General features: G+C 48.3%; 1 protein-coding gene across 1 annotated transcript; it reads right to left on the reverse strand.

Annotated features, from left to right (window-relative positions):
- Positions 1-1,722: 1,722 nt before the first annotated feature.
- Positions 1,723-20,462, reverse strand: LOC128297966 (muscle segmentation homeobox). The gene is made up of 2 exons (XM_053033686.1): positions 19,661-20,462; positions 1,723-2,063 (listed from the first exon to the last, which is right to left on the reverse strand). Exons 1-2 carry the CDS (start codon positions 20,460-20,462, stop codon positions 1,723-1,725), a joined length of 1,143 nt encoding a protein of 380 aa, XP_052889646.1.
- Positions 20,463-21,100: the final 638 nt, after the last annotated feature.

Here is a 21,100-nt window from a genome sequence, read left to right on the forward strand (position 1 = left end):
AGCGCTTCGCAGCTTTCGGCATCGGGAAGCGACCAGTCAAAATAATACCAAACATCGCGCCCCACACTCCAATCTCCAGTGGACCCGTTTGGTTGCTAATGGCAAGTGTGCGTCACCGTGTTTCTGAACCAACGCGTCAATCTCTGGCCTGTTTGTCCTGCCCTGCCTGATCAACACCTTGCCTGATCCATTTTCCATCGCTTGATTGGTTTGCTGTGGTCCGATGCCCGATTTAATTGTTTATGAGCTTTGCTGGAGGCTTCAAATTAACCCTATTTACCTTCCACTTAAGTGGTTTTCACTGCTCGCGTCCCATACGCCCGGGAAGTGGGGGGTGAGGGATCCTGTGTACAACTTTGGCAGCAATTGGATAAGTAATCGATCGAGATCGGCACACGACACACAAAACATTGGAGACCTGCCATCAAACGGCACCTCTCTATTAGCAACTCACAATGGCCGAGGAAGCTGTCACCTTTTAAACAAAAAAACCCATCGTCTCCACCCATCGTCGACCTTCCCGAGGTCTGCCTACTCGCCTAGCACTACTTTATTTACACCTCACATTCGCCTCGCATCGATCGGACGCATAACTCAACCGATCGGAAATCTCGCACCGATGCCCGCTGTTTGCCTTTTTAAGCCTTTTTTAACCCCAACTTCTACCACTCCCCCCCACAACTCGTTGCCCTCCTCCCCCTTCGCCTGTTCTCCTCCAGGTTTCCGCGTGTGTGTCTCACATTACGAGCTGCTGCTATTTACAAAAAATTAAGAAATTAAAACCATGCACACACTTGAGGTTTTCCTTCCCATTTTGAACGCTTCCTAATCGAAAAACGCCCGAAACCCGTATTGTCCAAACGGCGTCCACCGTAGCCGAATTCGTTACAATTGTGCCGGAGGAAAGGAGGGGTGGCCGGGGGGGGGGGGGGGGGAAGCGGATGAAGTTTGTTTCCCGCATGCCGACGGTGGGCGCACACATTTAGGCGTCGGATCGCGGCTTAGGGCACACAGCCACAGCCAAGCACCGAACACCGGAGCAAAAGGGAACGGGAAGGGAGCAAATTGGCCCGAAAACGTTTCGCACGCTCCTTGGGATGCCAAATGCGCTTTCGTGGGATAATATTTACAAATGGCGGGTGGTGTTTTCTTCCAACCCCGCGTCTCGCGGCACTGACGTGTTGTTGGCCCAACACCACCACTCAACAATGCGCCGGTGGGGCGTACCGTACCGTAGCTTTACGATTGATATTTACAAAACTCTTGCCTGACTATGACGAGCTGCGAGTGGAGTGGGGTGATATGAAGTGGTGAAAACGCGTTTAGGAATAAATAAAATTAAAATCTTCTCGCCTCACCGCCGGACGCTTTGTGAACGGGAGGACGGCTGATGCCTCTAAGGGCGAAACGCAGAGGCAGCAAAAGGAGAAGGAGGAGAAGAAGGGATTTGCTTTGGCGCAAGGAAGGACCGATTCCGGAGATTAGGAGGAGGTTAGGACGTTTGGATGAGCAAACTAAAATAAATACCTAATCATAACCTCACACTTCGGCAGTACTATCTTAGGGAGTATGCAACAGTCGTTTAGCAATAGACACTTAAATGCTAATATTCACAATGGTTGATTGGTTGGTAGGTTTTGTTGGTTTGTTGGTTTTTGTTGGTTGGTTGGGATTGGCCTTCACCCGTCGGGACGAGCGCGTTCCGATGCACCAGCGTCGGACTTATCCCAGATGCATCGCACCACCCATTAAGCTCGGATGGAAGTATCCCATGTACAGCTGGGCGCCGGGTGCCCGCCCGAGGGCGGCCATCTTGATCTTCTCCAGCTCCGCTTCCTGCAAACGCTTCGCCTTGGCCCGCCGGTTTTGGAACCAAATCTTCACCTGCGTTTCGGTCAGCCGCAACGACGAGCTGAACTCGGCTCGTTCCGCTATGCTGAGGTATTGCTTTTCGCGGAACTTCTTCTCGAGCGACAGGAGCTGCTGGGTGGTGAAGGGTGTGCGCGGCTTCCGGTTCGGTTTATGCTTCCGCAGGTTGCACTTGATACGTGGCGGTTCGTTATCTGTGGAGGAAGGACCAAGAAAAAGGAAAAGCAACTGATCAGTAACATTCGTTCGACAAACACCTTCTGACGCGTGAGTAACATGCATGCATTTAATCACCCAGGAACACTACACCGATGTGCCGCCTCTTTCCCTTTGGAACAGATTGTCAAACATTCGGAGAACCCTTTGGGAGGGTAGAGCAGAGCGCCAGGGCAGTCTTTCAATCATAACAACAACCCTTGCACGGAGCTTGGCACCGACCGAGTAGTTCGACGCTACATCGTAATCGCGTGCCAGCTGTACATTCGTCCCACGGATGCACCCTCCTATAACATGTGCTCGAACATCGAAAATAAAATGCCCTCATCATCGGTAAGTGAGGTATCTCGTTCATCACCCGCTGCTTGGCACCATTTACGCCGTGAGAACCCGGTCCTCACGACGGTGCGTGCGTGTATGTGAGCCGAAAGACACATTACAATATTTCAAGTGACAGTTAATGAAGTTGCCGAAGACAGCTAGCTAAATACAAACACAGTACCACGCGACGGCTTCTGTGGTCTTTCGAAGCAATCGTCATACTAATAAATTTACAACACCTCATCCGAACGACGAGTGGAAACGGCCGAGCACGTTGAGTGGAAAGCGAACATCGCCGCAAGATTTATTACGATTTTTAATTTTTCATGTTTTATGAACATCCAATTCGAGGTTCGCGTCTCGTAGCGTCTACTTCCAGCCAAACGTGGAACGCGACCTCCCCCCACCAAGGGTTCAATTCGATGCGCATTCGACAGACACACACCCTTACAGGACGCTTGTCGAAGAACTCTAATGTCTCATTAGTCAAGTGTGGCTTGCTGCTACGTACTAACCGGTGGCAGCGGTAGAAATTCTTACAATTCCGTTCCCTATTGCCTGCATCAGCATCAGTTTACGGTTCCGTACCGTTTGCCACAAAGCGCAAAGCGCGACTACTGGCGGCGTTCACAGTGACAGCGATATGTTTATTTTTACACAAAAAGACAACACAACAGAACCGAGCGGAAGCGCGCACCCGATAGCGGAAGCGACCGACGGTGGTAAGTGTGTGTGTGTGTGTGTCCGCCGGGAAGGGAAGCTAATAGTCTATTAGACATCAAGCAATCGATACCGTCCTACCAGAACAGACAGTGCGACAGTACCCCTTTTGCCTGGCCGCTGCCGTTAGTCAGATGTCTCGGAAACTCCATCCCGTTGGAGTTAATTGATAGGAACGCACACCGAAGTCAAGAGAGCGCTCAGCAGTCAAGTGGCTGTGGAAGTGGCAGTGGGTAAGTGACACAGTAAATTATAACCTCAATCAGCGTTAATTGACGACGATCGACGCCATTGTATCGGGCATTACCGGTACCGCCGGCTCGACAAGAAGTCGTTTCGAGAACTTCCCGCGAGTCGTCGTACGGCGCGAATGCGCATTTGGATGGATTTGCGTACCGTCAACTCGGTCCCCAACACATCTCTTCAATGTTGTACCACAAAGTTATTATATTTAAACTTTTCAATCAATATCAGTTACATTCGGGAACTTCCAAGACTCTGAGTAAAGATTTAAACCAGATGAATGTCTTTGAATCTCCATTATGAAGATTCAGCAATTTCCAATAATTCCTTGAAGATTCCAAAGTTTTGCAATAACACCAAGCACTTCTAGTTTTCGATTGTCTAGACCCGCGGAGCTTAGAAATTTGGGGGTTTTTAGCGATATCTTCGAATTCTACAGAATGGTTGCTAAAAATACCAAATCTTCTTTTGGAGAAACATAACTCTTTGGAACTTCATAAATCCTTGGAGATTTATTAGTCTGTTGAAAGTTATTTTATGAATCGAATGACTCCTTTACTGGAGATGACTTTTCTCAAGAGCTTCATTCAGCACAATACTATCAATATTCCTTCTTTGCAGTTCTACAACTCTTTACAAGTCCATCATATAAAAGAAAATGCTAATACAACAACACCACCTCACTTTGGACGTCCTTTTTTTCTGAGAGCTCCCGTTTTTGGCCACACCCCACACACAAAGCATTCTTGCTGCTCTTTACATGCAGCATGAGTCGTCCGGTACGACACCGCGCAGAAAACATATTTCATGCTGGTGTTCCACTAACCGAACCCCCGGACACTTCCCGTGGAGCAAGCAGTGAAAGAAAAAAGAACAACACAACGTTTCGGGTTGGTTGCACCCGACACGGAAGTTCACCGTGTCCTGCCGTGGGCTATGATGGTGGTGAAGCAGTAAATAAAAGGTTAGACCCCGTACGTCCCAAACGGGCAGAAAACGGCGAGAAACGGGCTGATAACCGTACGCCCGCACGTACAGTGTCGGATCGCAACATTGCAGCCTGGAGTGCAACATTGGTCGCGGTTGCACAGTAGTACTAGTAGTTGTGGCCAGTTGCTGATGCTGTTGCACTTTGCACCGTCCCGTTCGCACGCATTTGCGCAATGTGCGCGGGGTCTTTCGTAATGGATCGAAGACGTGTGAATTGCAGTTTAATAAATTAATTCCATTCGTTTGCCACTCCTCCAAGGGGAACCGACTGTGTGTACTAGTGCTCGGTTCGGTATGTATAGGTGGAAAGTTTTTTGATTACAACCCAGTTCTATCGCCTTTTTTCCGTATTTTACCCCGGCTGTAGCCAACATTCGAAGCCAACGCGATGGTAGTTGTTTGGGGATGTTCTACAACTTGCCTGCAATTTGCAATGCAATGCAATGTCTTCTTGCTGACCGGGTGGTGCCTTGCCCGCGCAGGCCAATGCTTTCGTGGTACGATGGTATTCCAAGGGCATGCGGCCTCCCACAGTAGAGGTGGTAAAGCAGCGGGGAACGAGTAAACCTTGTGTGTGCTTTGCTTTTACTAATTTGTTTTGCACAAGAGAGCGAATCGATTAGTTCGGGTTCAGGTTCAAATGCGATTGCTTTTGCTGCGTGTTTGTGTGCAGCAGTTTTATTTCACTTTTGCACAGCCTTACCCCGGCTTAATCGTGGCCCTCTGGCAGTGTGGACCCGGGGAACACACATACAGCGCCCTGGATGCAGTGCGGTGTTATGATGATGGAGACTGCCACGTAGGCAGCAGCAGCAGCAGCAGTGAGAAATTTGCATTTCCATTAGCGTCGATTAGTAATTGCTTGTTACCGTGCCGAGGGTGAGAAATAGGAGGGATCGATGCTGTTTTTCTTTTTTTGCTTTGTCGCGCACAAGATCTAATCTTAATCGCAAACACTCGCACAAACCCTGGCGGCGGTGATCCTTCCGAGAAAGGCATCGAAATACCGTTCCCACAGCAGAAAGGACTACCTACGATAATGAACTTAATTTATTTGTCAATCTCAGGAATTGTTGAAATTCTTCAAAAAAAGATCCCCAAATTACGATTCTACTCAGAAATATTATCTCTTAAACTATCATAAACAGCAGCGAATTGAATGTTATGTTTACTGTCAAACCAAATGTATACACCCCTTTGTCAGGTAATAGTACACCGTGCCATGCAACCCGCTTATCTAAATTGCTAATGTTCATTTGATCAGTGAATTTACGCGCTCGCCACCAGCGCCAATCCCTCCCGCCCGTGTAAAACGACCAGCAATTCATTAACTGCAATCAAATCAATTTGCTGTTGCGCGTTTCAGTGCAGTTGGATACCGTGACGAATTCCATCCCCATCCCCCACTTGTGCGCAACACCCGCACCACCCCCAAAACCGCACATTTCGATCGCGATCTCTGTGCCCACGGCCCAAGCCAACGCAACACGCTTTGTCACACACATGTGTTTCGCGATTCCAAGGCAAAACATGCCGGTTGTCGTCGCGCCAATGCGCACCACCGCGCACTGAACAAAAAAAAACATCTCGTCCCCTGCGCTATCGGGTTTGACAAATGGTAATAAGATAATCTTAGTCGCAGTGATTCGGTCGCAGCCTCCCAACGGCAACCGTGAACCGTGTGCGATGTTTCGCCGATATGTGTTCCTTCGGTGATATTTGGTCAACTTCCGTTACCGTGCAGCTCGCGCACAGAATCGGCGAAAATCAGCTGCAAAACAAGCGGATCAAGCGAGCATGGAGGGATGCCATCGCGAAGAGTCGCCACCGCACTGCTTCCCACCGCCGAAGAATGTGTCCCCCCCCCCAGGGCGAAGGTACGAATCGGTGGTGCAGGGTTTTTCCTTTGATGTCGTAGCGCTCCCGGGACAAAGCCCTCGCGGGTGGAAGAAAATGGCCAAACGCAACGCCTCTAACCTCCGCCGCGCAAGAATTTCCCCCATTTCCCCCCCCCCCCCCCCGCCCCCTGTCTAATAGCCGCGAAACGTGCTGCCAAATGTTTGGGTGTAGCAAAAGGGGCCAAAAACAGGGTTACCGCGCGAAACAGCAATTGGGAAATAAAACAAATGCTCGATCAGACGTATCGGAATGCACTAAATGCCGCGATCACTCCGGCCCACGGGGGTTCCGCCGAAACGAAATCCGTCAACGGAAATCGGCAAGCCGATGGCGGGGAGGCGGTGCGCATTGGATCGACATTTTTGGTCCGATCGTTTCGGCTGTGCAAATCTGGTACATTTTAATTTGAATTTTATTGTAGCACTTGCAGTGCGCACGTTGGGCGATATTCGTTTTTTTATGAGGAGGACGCAAAGCTTTTGTTCGTTGAGTTTTGATGCTAATGTTGGGAAGGTTTAATCGCCATTGTTTTGAACCAAAAAAAAAGGACGATATTCCAATCATTGAGTCCTTTTGGATGGGGAAACGTATATGAGAAACGATAAAAAACGAGTTGGCTATAGAAAAGCCATAAAGTGCTTTATATAGCTGACCATTATCATAGCATCGTACAGCACGGAAAACGCTCGACAGGGAAATGAGCTGCAGTAAAAGCCGTAAACGTTCTTGATGAAAGTCCCCGGAATTGTGACAAACCGCAAAGACTCCACCAAGTCCTGATCGCCGGTTGTATGTTCCGGTGAGATTATAAAACTGTCTCCCCCCAAATCTAGACCGCTATTTAGCGCTGCCCACCAAACAAAAGCCCTTTCCAAAGCGACCTCTTGCGCGATACGATGCGATAAAACGATACAGCAAACAGCTCATAAAAAAACGGTCTCTAAGCTTCCCTTTTCCGGAAAAGGGTTCATCGACGTCCGTCATCTGGCCGGTAGGTCCATAAAAAAAAGGTCCCGAGGTGACCCCAGGATGGCATTCAAAATGAAGCATTGTTTAAGGATTCGAAGGCGCCTGAGTCACTCACGCTCTCCCGCCTTATCTGCTGTCGATCGAAAAGGTGAAGAAAGGATTAATTAACACCACATACACCCGGCTCGGCTCGGTTCGGCGCTGCGAAGCATCCCACATTACCCTGCGTCCAATCGTCGCTTAGAAGGGGAAAAGAATTATGGTACCTAATTGAATTAAGCGGAAACGATTGGCCTTTACACCCCTGCCGTTTTACACGGACGAAGGGAACCAATATTCTGAAGGTTCAGGTCCGACCGGAATGAAGCTCGGTATGGCGCGGCCAGATGCTATACGTGGCGGAAGTTACGCCATCACCCGATCGAGGTCACCGAAGAGAGTGTGTTCTATTTCTGTCGACCCGTTTCAAATGTGTTCTGTCACACGACGCTCCTACACGTTCGTTCGCTTCGGCGTCGCAAAACTCCCGACTTCCAACAAAAACCCAATATCTCTTCGACCTTTTCATCACGCGCATGTTTGAACGATTGCATACACGCAAGAAATATAATCAGGCATCGAGAGGCGAAGCCACGGTTACGACGGCAACCCAGCAAAACACGAATAAGCCGTGCCTGCTGTCCGGCCGTCCGAAGGCGACGAAGATTTTTGCAATTAATTAGCCACCATTTGCATACAAGCACTAATTGGGTTGAACTGGCCGATGCGCGCTAAAAACGAAAATACGGTTACCCGGCCTCACGCTGCAGCGGAGAGTTCCAGGAGTGTTTTTTTTTAAATAAGTTTTTAATTTTTGTTTCTTACCGGTCAGCTCCCCCCAGGTGGAGTTCCCACTGTCTGACGTCCTGGTGACATGCAAACGTTTAAACGGCAGCAGAGAAAAGAAAATCATAAACTCTGAACGACATGACGTTTATGTAACACAACAACACGAGTGAGGCAAAAGCAAACAAAACAACAAAAAACCAGCGGTTTGCCTTCGAGCGGTCAATTTCGGACGAACAATGGTAATAAATTCGATTCGATTCGAAACCCCGAGCAAACGGCGAACGTTGCTGGGGCATGCATAGGCTTGCGTGGTGGACGACGCCCAACAATGCAAAACCGAGCGCGGTAGCTCCAAAGTTAATGGACTAATTAAATCAATTACACCTGTGATAAACCATTTTAATGACTCTATATAACTTATAAGCGCGTAATTTATTTCTTGTCGGAGCACCCCGCGGCCTTGTGCCGGACTCCCCCCTCCCCCCGGCCCGGTTCATTCTCAACCGGAACACGCAAACCCGGCCGGCGCGTTATCGCGAATGTCACATTTTGCGCGCCATCGCCACCGTGCCGTCTCCATGCGCGGCATCCCTTAAGTGCTCTCGCAAACGGTGGGACTCCTTCGGGTTTTTTTATTTCGGGTGTGCTCCTTTCGCTTCCGGCCGACCCATCCGTCCCCTTCCAACTCCCATCCGCCGTCATGGGACCGTTTAAGATTAGATAAGGACACGGTTCCGATGGCAAGCTGCAAACGCATCCCGAACCGTAATTATCGCTGCTTTGCACTTGTCCCCTTGGGGGAATAGTGATATTCGATGCATTTCACATCGATGGTACGCCGTAAGGAGCGTTTTATTGTCATTCATTTCGTTCGTTATTTACCAGCGCCTATCAGCATTTGGCGGGCCCTTTTCTTAGCGGGGCCCGTGGCGTATCTTAATCGACCGGAATCGGCCTTTCGAAAACGGCTAACCGGCATTCGTAACGGAAGGCGTTATTAATTGGTCGCGATTATGTGGCCGATTAAAATTTATTGCCAAAATTAGCGATTGACACGCAAATTTGCGTACTCGGGCGAACACAGCGCCTAATGTTCGGAGCCCTCTCCCCACCCCTCCCTTCGAAAACGATCATCATCATCATCATCATGCGAGAACGCGATGGTTGTGCACAAATTATTCAAACAATACCGCGGCGCGAGCCTCACCCGGAGTGGCAAGTGAGCGAGGCAAAGAAACGGCTACGGATACGCGCCGGACAAGCGTTAATCCTCGTAATATTGAAAATCTCCAGCACGCCAGCAGCACCCAGACACACCGAACCGAGTTGTGCATGAGGGTGGAGAAATTTCTCTTCGCTGCGTATTCTCTTTCACATCCTTTTTCTTTTGCCCACGACGCCAAACGACGGGAAATAGAAAATGATTGAAATAAATTCCCATTCGGGGCAGCATCCCAGCATCCCGAGAACGCTCGCGAGAGAGCGAGAGAAAACCGCACCGAAACGATCGCGCCTATCATCGCAATATCCACACCACCACCCAGCGGACGAGTGAGAGTTATTATTAATTTATTTAAATTCTAGTTCCGGTCTACAATTGTCCACACGCTGGGTTCGTTCACTGTCTCTAGCCTATCAGTCGCATGATCGTTGCCCAGTTGCCCAGTTAAAGATATTGCGTTCGACTCCCTAACTCCCCGAAACACCAACCATTAGCTAGATTGATTACGTCGTGGGGTGTGTGTGTGTGTGTGTGTGCGGCCCAATCACGCCCGACTGGACCTCGTTGTAACGGAAGTAATATAGTTATTAACTATTCAAATAATCAGCTTCCACAGCTGCACACTTTGTTCACAATCCACTGCCACTGTGGAGAACTGTGGAAACTTCAAAAAATAAGTAAAAGTGATGAACCTAGAGCAATATGTATCAATGGGTATTGCGGTTAATGAAGCATGTTAAGTTATTTCGAAATTATTATTAAAAGTTTTTTATTAATGCTTCATACAAGTCAAGTAAACAAAATAGAAAGAAAAACAATCAAACCCGTCTCTTTTAGTATTTTAAATACGAAGATCAATTTTTTAGTAACGATCAAGTTAATTATTCAGATAAACAAAATACAGTAACATATTTTTTACAGAATAAAACAAACAATAAACAATAAAATATGTTTTTTGAATATTATACTTTTTACGCAACTTAACTGATATACAAATAAAAAATGTTTCGTTTTGTGTCGCTTCAGAATTTCACCAATCGTTCAAATCTTTGAAAAACATATTCTTCTGTCAAAATTTGATTCAAACTTTTTTTATTTCCAAAAGTATTTTTTGAATCCCTCCCGAAATGAACTTCATTCTTTAAACCCTTGTGGCATAAATATTTCATTTCATCTCTATCCGTGTTTATCATTCCGCCCGTCTGATAATACGCGTACCGAAATCCACCCGTGTCTTAGCAGCAACGGTAAAGATTCTTATCGACCGGTAAATGCTAGTTTTGTAATTCCATTCTTCACCACCACCACCGACCGACCGAGAAGGAAAAGATAAATCCCAAACCCCAAAACGACGAACAAACAGACCAGCGTGCGTGAAAATGCGGCCGATTTTCGATGCGCCCACTAAACCACACACACACACCCAGCGGTGTGGCTGGGAGTTGTGGGAAAGAAATTAATTTTCAAATCATCACGGGACGAACCACCTTTCGGGCACGTAGCAGCAGCAGCAGCAGCAGCAGCAGCAGCAGCACGGTACACGGGACACCAATGGGCACGATATGCACGGTACGTTCGGCGCGATGCGCGCCAAATTCGCCGTTACATAAAACAAATCTAAATTAACAGCTTCATTAGCAACGTCGGATGCGCGCAAATATCGTTTCGACATCCGCGGACCTCTTCCACACTCTCCTTTTGGCTCTTGCAGACAGGCGCAACATGACGTTCCGCTAGGAAACAGGGAATTTGCGCTGTGGAACATTTTTCGGAACAAAACACACAGAGCGAAATAACCCTTAAGGAGCCCATGGTAGGGATGCAGCGTGAACGTTCTATAACTGGATGATTACATTTTACTACAACACATGTAATGTAAATGTCACGCGGGTTAAACTCCACTCTGACTCGGGGGCAATTTCGGTGAGGAGTTTTCCATTACCTACGTAAGGGTTTACGAGCATCACGGTGCATACGTGCCGTGGTGGGACACCAGTGTCGTTATGGATTGAAATTTATTCATCTCATTTACGCTGGGCTTCGGGTGCGTTCCTAATGATGGTTGTCATTTTATGGCCACACCGCAAAAACCCCCGCCACTATACCCTGGATGGTGTTTAATTGTTTTGAGGAAAATTGCATTTTCTGCCCGCGAGTCGCCCATTAGTCGTGCACCACTCAATTGCCCGCAGCGTGTGTTCGAGGAATTGGCGCAAGGCGTCCCCCAAAAACACAACACACAGCACAGTACGTCATGGGTTTTGTAGAATTCTTCGAATTGTTCTACAGATCGTTTCCATTAGTAACCGCACTACCCTCCGTCCGTGGCTGCTGCATCTCAATCCAGCACTCTTCGCCGCCTAGCGAAAAAGCGCAAATGTGTCAAAAATTTGAATTTTGCAGCTGCAAACAACGTGAACGTGGTGCAAGAAACCAAAAGGAAAAAAGCGCTCCATCTTCCGTTTTGCCTTTTTTAATATATCCTCCATACAATTCTTTCCATTGCCATTTACCAACCACCGAACCGACCGGCAATGGGAAAGGAGGGCTGCTCGTAAAATGGCTACATTATTATTGAATGAATTAGCAAACCGTACTACTACCGGCGGTACAAGTAAAAACCGGCCGCCGGTTTGGCAATGGGCTGTTTTACCATTGGACAAATTAAGTCATTTAAAATGTTGAACAGGAAATCGGTAGCCTCCCGGCGTAAGGCTAAAAAAAAGGCGGTAGTACATTTTTCAAACCACTGCTCACCATATTACCCTTTTACATAATCAAACTTCCACAATCGTATTCCACAGCAATCGGTAACTACAACTGCTCCAAAAAAAAACACAAACCACAAGAAATTATTCTCTCAAATACAAACCACCCCTAAAACAACCCTGGACGATCATTCGTAACAGGGTGTAGACAGGGTCCACCCTCAGGATAAGCCGGAGCGCAGCGAAACAACGGACAACACGAACACACAAAAAAAAGCAGAAACTTTCCAACTTCCTTCCCTCGGAGTTCGGGAATTTGTTCGCGGAAATCACTCGTTTCCACGTTGGATTTGCATTTCAAATTCTTCGTGCGATTCTCGGGCTCGGAGGGGAGGACCCGCGGGGACCCGCGTCGCCGTATTAGCGTCCGGAACATTCACCTAAGGTCCGGCAACAATCCGGCTCCGGTGGTTCCGAATTTATACGCGACACAAAGTACACAAGAAAATACAACACGAACAATAGCGTTATCCATATCCTCTTCCCTTGCGTTCGGTTTCCGAGACAGACCGAGGAGCTTCCGAACGGGGGCCCCCGCAACCAGTGTTGCCAAACTCGCAACCGGGTGCCCCCGAAGAAATTGTATTCTTCGCACAACAAAAAGCACCACACACACCAAACATTTGCAATCTCAATCGATTGACTGCAGCATCGTACCGACCACCAGCCCCTCGGTACGGTCAAGGATCGTTTACAATCAAATCATAAACCATTTCACCGTTGTCCACACCGTGTTATGCTGCAAAGCTGGTGGTTGAGGGTTTTGGGGAGTCGCCGGCACAAACACAATGGCGTTGTAAATTATTTTCAAATGCATCGGCCCCTGCTTGGGGCGATCGGTAGGCGAACAAACGATCGATCGTCAACCGCGCTGGACGATCGGTTTTCGTGTCATCCGCTTGACCTTCGGCACGTTAATAGAAATGTTCCGATGCGTCCGGAAGGTGCATAGTGCCGTGCCGAGATCGCGGACGGACCACTGTCTTGGACCCATGGGTGAGCCGGTGCAAGAATCAGGCACAAAGCACAAACACTACCAGTCCAACGGTGTGCTCCAGTGAGGTCTTCATTAATATTGATTCCAATTAACGAACGGGCTAAGTGTTGTGCTAGAAGCCCGTCCAACGTTTTTGGCGTACTTCAAGTGCATTAGCAAGAACAATTTACCACCAAGTGGTGTTTCCCAAATAAGGGCTCTTAGACCGAAAGATAATCAAACCGGAAAAAATTAAAACCGCACACAACAACACAATCTAGCGGTTCGCGTTCAAATAAGGAAATTGAAACGAAAAAATATACACACAAACAAAATGGACCATGATGGTTGATGGGCAGGCGTGGCAGCAGCAGCACCCAGGTTGCCGACCATCTAGCATCACAATTTAGTCGCGTTTTATTTTTTTTTTTGCTCCTAGTTTGGTTGATTTCTGGTTGGAATTAATATTAATTAGTGGAAATTACAATAAATAATAAAACAGCTCACCAGGGTAGACTAAAACAAAAAAACGCGCGTGGTTGGAAAACGGAGGCGCCCGTTAAAACCTAAAATGTGCCAATGGAAAAAAATGTGGGGCCGCTCCATCCCGTGCTACCCAACACATCAACAACAACCACTTCAAGTGAAATGGTCCTTGGTAAGGTTTGCGTGTTGAGAATCTATTATCAAATCCCTTGACCCACCGGACCCTTCATGGCACACCGGTCTTCCGGTGCTAATTCATTCGCTGTCGAATCGGGCACGTCTGGGGAATGAGGGGGGGAAAGGGGTGTGTGCCGAGCTGACTGGTGGAAGTGATTTAAAATTATTATTACATTAATTTGATACTTGTTTATAATAAAAGCGAACATGGAAAAGTATTGTTGTTAATTTATTTGTTATTGTAATTTCACTGCCCCCGCTTGGCTCCTAATTTGGACCCCCCGAGGCCCCAGGGTTTTTGGTGTGTGGTTACCACCCGTTACCCACATTAACACTCATTCCGTCCGAGGCGGTTCCGAAGAAGGAGATGGATAATAAAAAAAGTGCATAATGCCGCGTGGAAGCCGCGAATTCAAACAGAGCAACAACATCTGCTCGGTGGCCGAACAGATGATGGTGATGATGGTCGAGGACGGTCGAGGGATCAAGTTTTTCAAGCACCCGCGGGCCTGAGGTGATGTTATGCGATCTCTCAAGACTCATTAGCGATCGGACGTTTGTTTCGGGACAGACCGGATTGCAGACCGGAGTGTGTGCAGGTTTACTCTTCGATTATCTTTTCCATCCGCCCGTTTCGCTCTCGCATTCTCGCGTCTTCGCAGGGGGAGACCCCCAAAACGATGCAGCACACGGTGTGGAATGGACACAGCACACTATAAAAATGTTTTAATTTGTTTTATACAAAAAAAAAAGCAACACAAACACAGAATTCATCTGAATGCAACGTGCCAACAAAACGACCGTTGCAGAATATATTTGCGCTTTATTTGCAGCGGCTTTATTCGTCGCAGCGCTACTGTGCATCGTGCAGGCGAGGAACCTGCAGCGTCACACCGGGCTGCACACAAGAAATCCGGTAGTTGCTGATTGCAGATAATCACGACATGTCGTCTAAAGTTTCATTTGATTTTTACCACCGACCCTTGACGCATCCTGACGGTAGGAAAACCTGACTGGACTGGAGTGTCCAATCTTGCGGTCGAAATCCTGTCGCGAAGTACGAGTACGTTGCAAATCTGAAGGTGAAACTCCGCTGGTCTGTTCGCACCTACGAAACGCACATTAGCGGAACATTTATGCTGCACGAGAGCTATTTTCATTTCATGCTATTTTATGCTACCATGCTGCCATAAGGTTTACGTTTACCCAAAAGATGGACTAATTCATGCTGATGGTAAAATTACTCCAATAAGCGCTGTTGCTAATTTGTATTCTTGATGAAGTTTTATGGCGAGCAAATGAATAGCTGCATCATTACGGGTTGTGATCGTCCAGCAGCGGTGGTATCAATGTTATAAGTCCTCTTTAAAATTCAACGGCCCGTGCTGTTTGCTTCCTGTGACCCAAACGACCATCCCTACGCTAGCTTCTTATCAACCTGGTGCGCTTTACATACTTTCCCTAAACAAATGTAAAATTATGCTGTGGTAGCGTTTCAAACAAACGCAAAAACAAACAAAATGCGAATTAATTTCCCGTCTGCCTGGTGGTGATGGTGGTAGCGTAAAAGGGAAACGTGTGTGCGTATATGTTTTATTTTGTTTCGTTCTTTTTTTTTTGTTGTCCATTTTCTCCAAACAAACCGAAACCCACCCAACGGAACAACAGTTGACATAAAAATATATCAAAAAGGCGCCACACGGGCTAATTAAAACACTTATCAAATTTTCACCCTTGCGCACCCAGCTCCCATGCTCCCCATCAAGTCGGAAAAGCTAGACTCTCTTGAGGCCTCTGGCCAAATTTCAGCTGCCCCTTCAGAGCCTCCCCCCACCACCGGAACCCGGAGGGTTAGATCGAGCGCCTTGTTTCCCTAATGACTTAATTTGCGCGCAACGTTCCGACTACCGATGGACAATGCCTCCAGAGGTGAGGTGAAATGAAACAAAACGAAACTAAACGAGAACGAGTGGCAGTGGAAGACCAAACAACAAAAAAAAAGGCATACTTCAACAAACACGCACACTCAACACAATCGGACAAATGTTTCTAAAGGCCGCACAGTGAAATGAAAGATGGCGGCAATGTGTTGTGTCGAAATTTCAATTCCGAGAAAGAAAAACACCCCATACTTCGATACCTTCCGCACTGGTGCTGGCGATGAAAAGCTGCAACAGCAACAACGAAAAAAACGATTCCTTTTGACTAATTACACACTCCAGCAACAGCAACAGTGATGACGTCGGGTAGCAGACACCATGAAGGGAAGAAATACAAACAACTTGATCCTAACCCACGAAATAATCCGTTGATCTTGACACGATCACAAAATGGTGCGTTTGAAGGGCGAGGCGTAATAGAAAACGGGGTGGCGATGGTGGGCACATTACACAGTGACTACAACGGGGGAACAACAACAAAAAAAAACGCAAAGAAAACAATGTCCAAATGGAAGGAAACGATCGAACCCCTCGGGCTGCGTTGCCCGTTGCTGCCAACCTCACCCACCACCACCACTACAACGGGTCGCGATCGCGCGAACCCCGAGAGGCACCTCGGGGAGTCTAGTTTAATTAAATTATAGAATTTAAACGGTGAAATTATGATAATACCGTGCTTGGTTGCCGTTTTCTGCTGCTTGGGTTTCGTTTATCTACTGCCATCGTTTCGTTGATGATTTTTCTAGCTTCCTGTTTCCATCGACAACCATTTCTTTTTTTTTATTATTTCTTCTTCGTGAATCGCTAACGTCGGAGTGCTACAAGAACATTAAAACAAAAACACAGATCTGCCGAGAGTCGGTGCGATCTCTACCTAAAACCAAAACAAAACCAAAGAAAAAATAGTACAACGAGGACCGAAAAAAAACCAAAGCACACACAACGGAACGACATACACAAAAAAACTCCCGGTGTGTAAACTAATTACAAGTTAATTAACCGGCCATCACCGGGACACCGGTTTCACTTCCTGTTTCCAGCTTCCTTCTGCTGTGGCGATGGCTAAGCCGCAAGGGCTAGCTACGGCATGCGCATTGCTTACTGCTTCCATGCGCCAGCCGATCGATCCGGCGATCATCATCATCTTCATGAGATGAAAATAAAGTCATGAAGACGTCCCTTTCGAAATTGCCTTTCTTGTGTCGTTTTGTTTTATGTGCGCACACACACACACACACACATTTGTGCTTTCTGTCCCGCAATCGTTTGTTTTTCCCACGAACGTTTTCCACCGCCACCACCGCCACCGTTTGATTCTGTTCCGATTTGTTGTTCTCCCTTTGCCACACCAAACTCCCACTATTCCCGCAGCGAGGGTTGCTTCTGGGTTGCGATCATCATCATCTTCATCGTCGCCCGTACGATCGCTTTGCCGGGGCAAAGATGTATCTGAAATCTATTAATTAATCTTTCTTATCGGCGTCCTCCCGCTTCTTGCAGCGCGTACACTCGTTCGCTTGCGAGCAAGAACCGATCGCCCTAGTTCCTCCGCCCAGTCCCAGTAGAAAAAAAAACCCCAGAAGCAGTTAAGAAAAAAAAACACACACACCCAACGCAACAGTCCCGAAACCGAGCCTAATTAATTGTTTTCTTGCCTCCGTTAAGGGGATTGATCAGGGGTCGGCATCGAAGCTACAGAAGGAAGAAGCAAAAAAAAACATTAAGACCCCGGAACACCGGGGAGGTACACGACGGACGGGTGGAGGAAAACACCAAAGATGCTTCCCCGGGGTTTGCCGGTTCCAGGAAGTGGACAACAGTGATAGCCGGACCGAAAGCAAAAACCCCGGCCCGTGATTAAAAGAAAATATGGTCAAGCAAAGCTAACAGCGAAGGCGTTCGGAAGAACGACCGAAACCGCTCAAAACATTCCTTCCGAAATTCTCCGTCCCGCGGTTTGAGAGGCCCAGGGACGACGACTCCCGAAACTCCCGGTTGACCCGATAAAATATGTTTATATCTTTTCCGACCGCTCGTTTGTCATCTGCGCTTGATGACGTTTATCCGATGCCGCCGATCGCCGATCTTTCTCCAATTCTCTCTCCCTCGGGTTGGGCCTGTATTTCGAACTACGGTTTATTGGAGGCATTTTCGAGGTTGCGTTCACTGATCGATGATTTATTGCGATTAGTGTTGTGCCACCGATCGAGCGCGAACAGCTCGAGCTAAACGGATCGCGTCTCGAATTAGCCGGGAACTTTCTTGCTGAACTCGCCATTAACGCGCACGTCCGCGTTGCTTCATTAGGAAAGTATGCTGCCCTTCTCCCTGAGCACATTCCACTGACTTCACAGGATAAAACAGCATGAAAATTGTGTAGAATTTCTCCTTTTCCTTATGCCCCCCGAACATCCTCAGATGGTTTCTTCGTAAAGATCGGTTTTCCACGATTTAAAAAAAAAATCCCATCCCCATAAGTCACTCATTGGCACACACATGTGCGAAATATCAGGCGTATAATTATCCCCGAACGCCAATGCGACAAGCGGGTCCCCGGTTTTTGGCATTTTGGAGCAGCAGGAAAAAAGAAACACAAACTTTCTTCACCAAAACAAATAATCGCGCGATGTGATTTTGCGTTTGACACAAAACAAAACGGCTTGTCGTGCTAATTTAAACCGAAACCCTTTCCGCCATGTGCCGTCCGCCATGGTGGTGGTGGTGTCGGGTTTTGCCGTCGGAAACGGGTGACACATTTGTGCGCTGCGCAGCATCCCCAAAAACCAGCGTCAGCGATCGGATCGGAACTTCAACGCGCTAACCAACGCCGCGAAAACTTAACCACACGCATGTGTGATTTTTCGTGAGGCTTTTTTCTTTTTTTGTTTGGGTTTTTTTCTTTTTATTCCATCCCAAAGCCCACCGATGACGGGGATTTCTACGTTTCATTCATTTCAATTCCCATTAGCGTTCGCGCCCGTCACCCAAGCCCTTCAGAGGGGTCTCTCTGTTTCCCATCTTATCTTGTTTCCTTTTTGTTTCACCCCATTCAGGCAGCGCAGCATCAAGCAATGCGGGTTAAATGTTTCTAATTTGTTGCCAGGCCGGCCAAACCGTCCGCTTGGGTGTCTTGAAACGGAGCCGGTCCGGTGCTATATCGATTACCGGATTGCTGCCGGTTTCGATTCATCCCTTTTCCGATCCACGTTTATCCACCTTCCTTTGCGGAACTTCTACAAAACTGTGCAAGCGGCAAGCCTTCCTTACGCCAAAATACTGCTTGTAATGGATGTGTAAGAATAACAACAAAAAATCAACGTTCTTTCCCCGTCGATTGCCACAGTTTTAACCTCACGAATCAAATAAAATGACCAAGCACAAAAGGGGGGGCGAAACGTAACCGATTATCGATTATGTTGACCTTTTTTTCGGAACACGGCATCTTCCGGCAAGTGGTGTTTCTTCCTTCTCATGCCCATAAAGACCCGCAAAAAGATCAATGACGTGTGCGGTGCGTCAAGCGATGGAATAAATTCTACGAACAAGTAGACACGGAATATTGTCCTTTATGGAACATTCGTTGCGCGTCGAATTATCAACAGAGTAAAAACAAATTATCACCACACTGATAACTTCCCGGTGCGGCCTTTAGTCCCTTTAGACCGAAAATCTGTCAGCGCTTTCGACAGAAATTCGGCGCCACAATTAACCTTTCACCTCGACGCTGGGACTGGCGAGTCGCAAACACAACTCGAACCAATGCTAAGCGCGCACTAGAACTTAGGCCACGATTAAACGAAATTAATCTTTCACCTACCCCGTATGCCTCCCTCCCCCTATAAACCACTTCCACCCCCGGGGGGTGTGTTTGGTCCCGGTCCAAAATGTGTTGTCTAATCAGGTCGCCTAATTTCTAATTCGTCCCGGAACCGAATTCCGAACACGCGAAACACACCCGGTGCATGCGATTAACCTTCCACGAAGCCCCCCGATTAAAGACAAAACATTCCGGAACTTATTTGCCTATGAAACTTACCTCCACCAAGCTGGCCGGCGCCGAAACCTTGCCCCGGGAAGAGACCGGGCGGTCCGAACGGTGGCATCTGGCGTGCGCCGGGCCACGGGACACCGCCGCTCATGCCGCCCCAGGCCGCCGCTGCCGCGGCCAGCGCGCTGAACGGTGTCGGCCGGATCGGTACGTGACCGGCGGCGGCCGCTAGGGCGGCGGCCGGTGGTGAACCGTGCGGCAACCCCATCGTCGACGGCGACCCGGGCGAACCGCTGCCCTTGCGGCCCGATCCGCTCTCGCTCAGCTCGTGATCCATGTCCTCAATGTCCACGATCGAGTCTTCCTCCTCGTCGTGGTTCGAGTCGTAGTCGTCCGACTCGAGCAGGCTGTGCGGTGTGTCGGCCCGATCCGTGTCGACGTTCTTGAGCGAGCTGGCATCGTGCTGGGACCGGGGCGAGGAGGAACTGGTCGTGTGCGAGGACAGATTCGCTGGCAGGATGTCGCCGGACGGTGAAACACCGGGCAGGGCCGTGGTGGTGGTGGTGGTGATGGCCGTCATCGCCATCGCCGTCTGGTGCAGCACACCGTGCGGTCCGTGCACCATCAGCGGGCTGAGCGGGGTTAGCGAGGGCGTCGGGGTGGTCGTGGTGGTGGTGCCGGAGGTGATGATGGCATGGTGGGTGCTGGGCGTTTTGGGCCGCGTGTCCGCCAGCAGGGACGCGACACTGAAGTTGCTGATCCGCGTGTTGCTTTTCTGCTGCATGGGCACCGTCGGGCTGGTCATCGCCATTCGTACCGGAGTTACAGTCATTCCTGACGATTTTAGCATGAAGATTTGCGACCAAACTGCGACCACTTGGTTTTTACACTCACTGGGACGAATTTCACTCTTTCGGGTTCGTTATTATTACTATTATGTATTTGTGTGTTTTGTTTTTTTCTGAAGTTGCGCGACACCAAACGAACAAGCACTAATATTATCCAAGTGATCGTTGGGTGGGAATAAAAATGTTTTGCAACACTGTTTAAGGCTTGTCACCTCACATCACCAACTAGCAATCGCTGAGCGGCGAACACTTTGAACGCAATCGGCAACTAACGTCATATGACATAGTTGACCTCATTTGATGCGTGATTGGATGTTGGAAATGGCACTGCACTGCTCCGCTTCGATCGATCGATCGATGCGCGTTTGTGTGTTTTTTTGCACAAGCTGTCACCCCACTTATACCACTTTTGCTAATCACAAAACAAGAATGGGACCTATGCAAAACTACAACCACAGACCAGAATTACACTGAAACACTCGAATCACATCGATAAAATCCTTTCGCGAATTCGAAACCGAACACTGTGCCGATGAAACACTCAAGCAGGCTACGATTACGGACAACACTTCTGCAAACAAACCGGACCTGTTCTGTGCCGGTTTACGCTTTACTTTTCCGTTGGTGTTTTTTTGTTTTT

Source organism: Anopheles moucheti, chromosome 2 (assembly GCF_943734755.1).
Source record: "Anopheles moucheti chromosome 2, idAnoMoucSN_F20_07, whole genome shotgun sequence".
In the NCBI taxonomy this organism is placed as follows: Eukaryota; Metazoa; Arthropoda; class Insecta; order Diptera; family Culicidae; genus Anopheles; species Anopheles moucheti.

Excerpts from the sequence above, each read along its gene's own strand:
- LOC128297966 (XM_053033686.1), bottom strand. The coding sequence starts at position 20,462 with ATGCTAAAATCGTCAGGAATGACTGTAACTCCGGTACGAATGGCGATG. Across the intron at positions 2,064-19,660 it reads CGCCGGCCAGCTTGGTGGAG|ATAACGAACCGCCACGTATC; the intron begins GTAAGTTTCATA and ends CTTCCTCCACAG.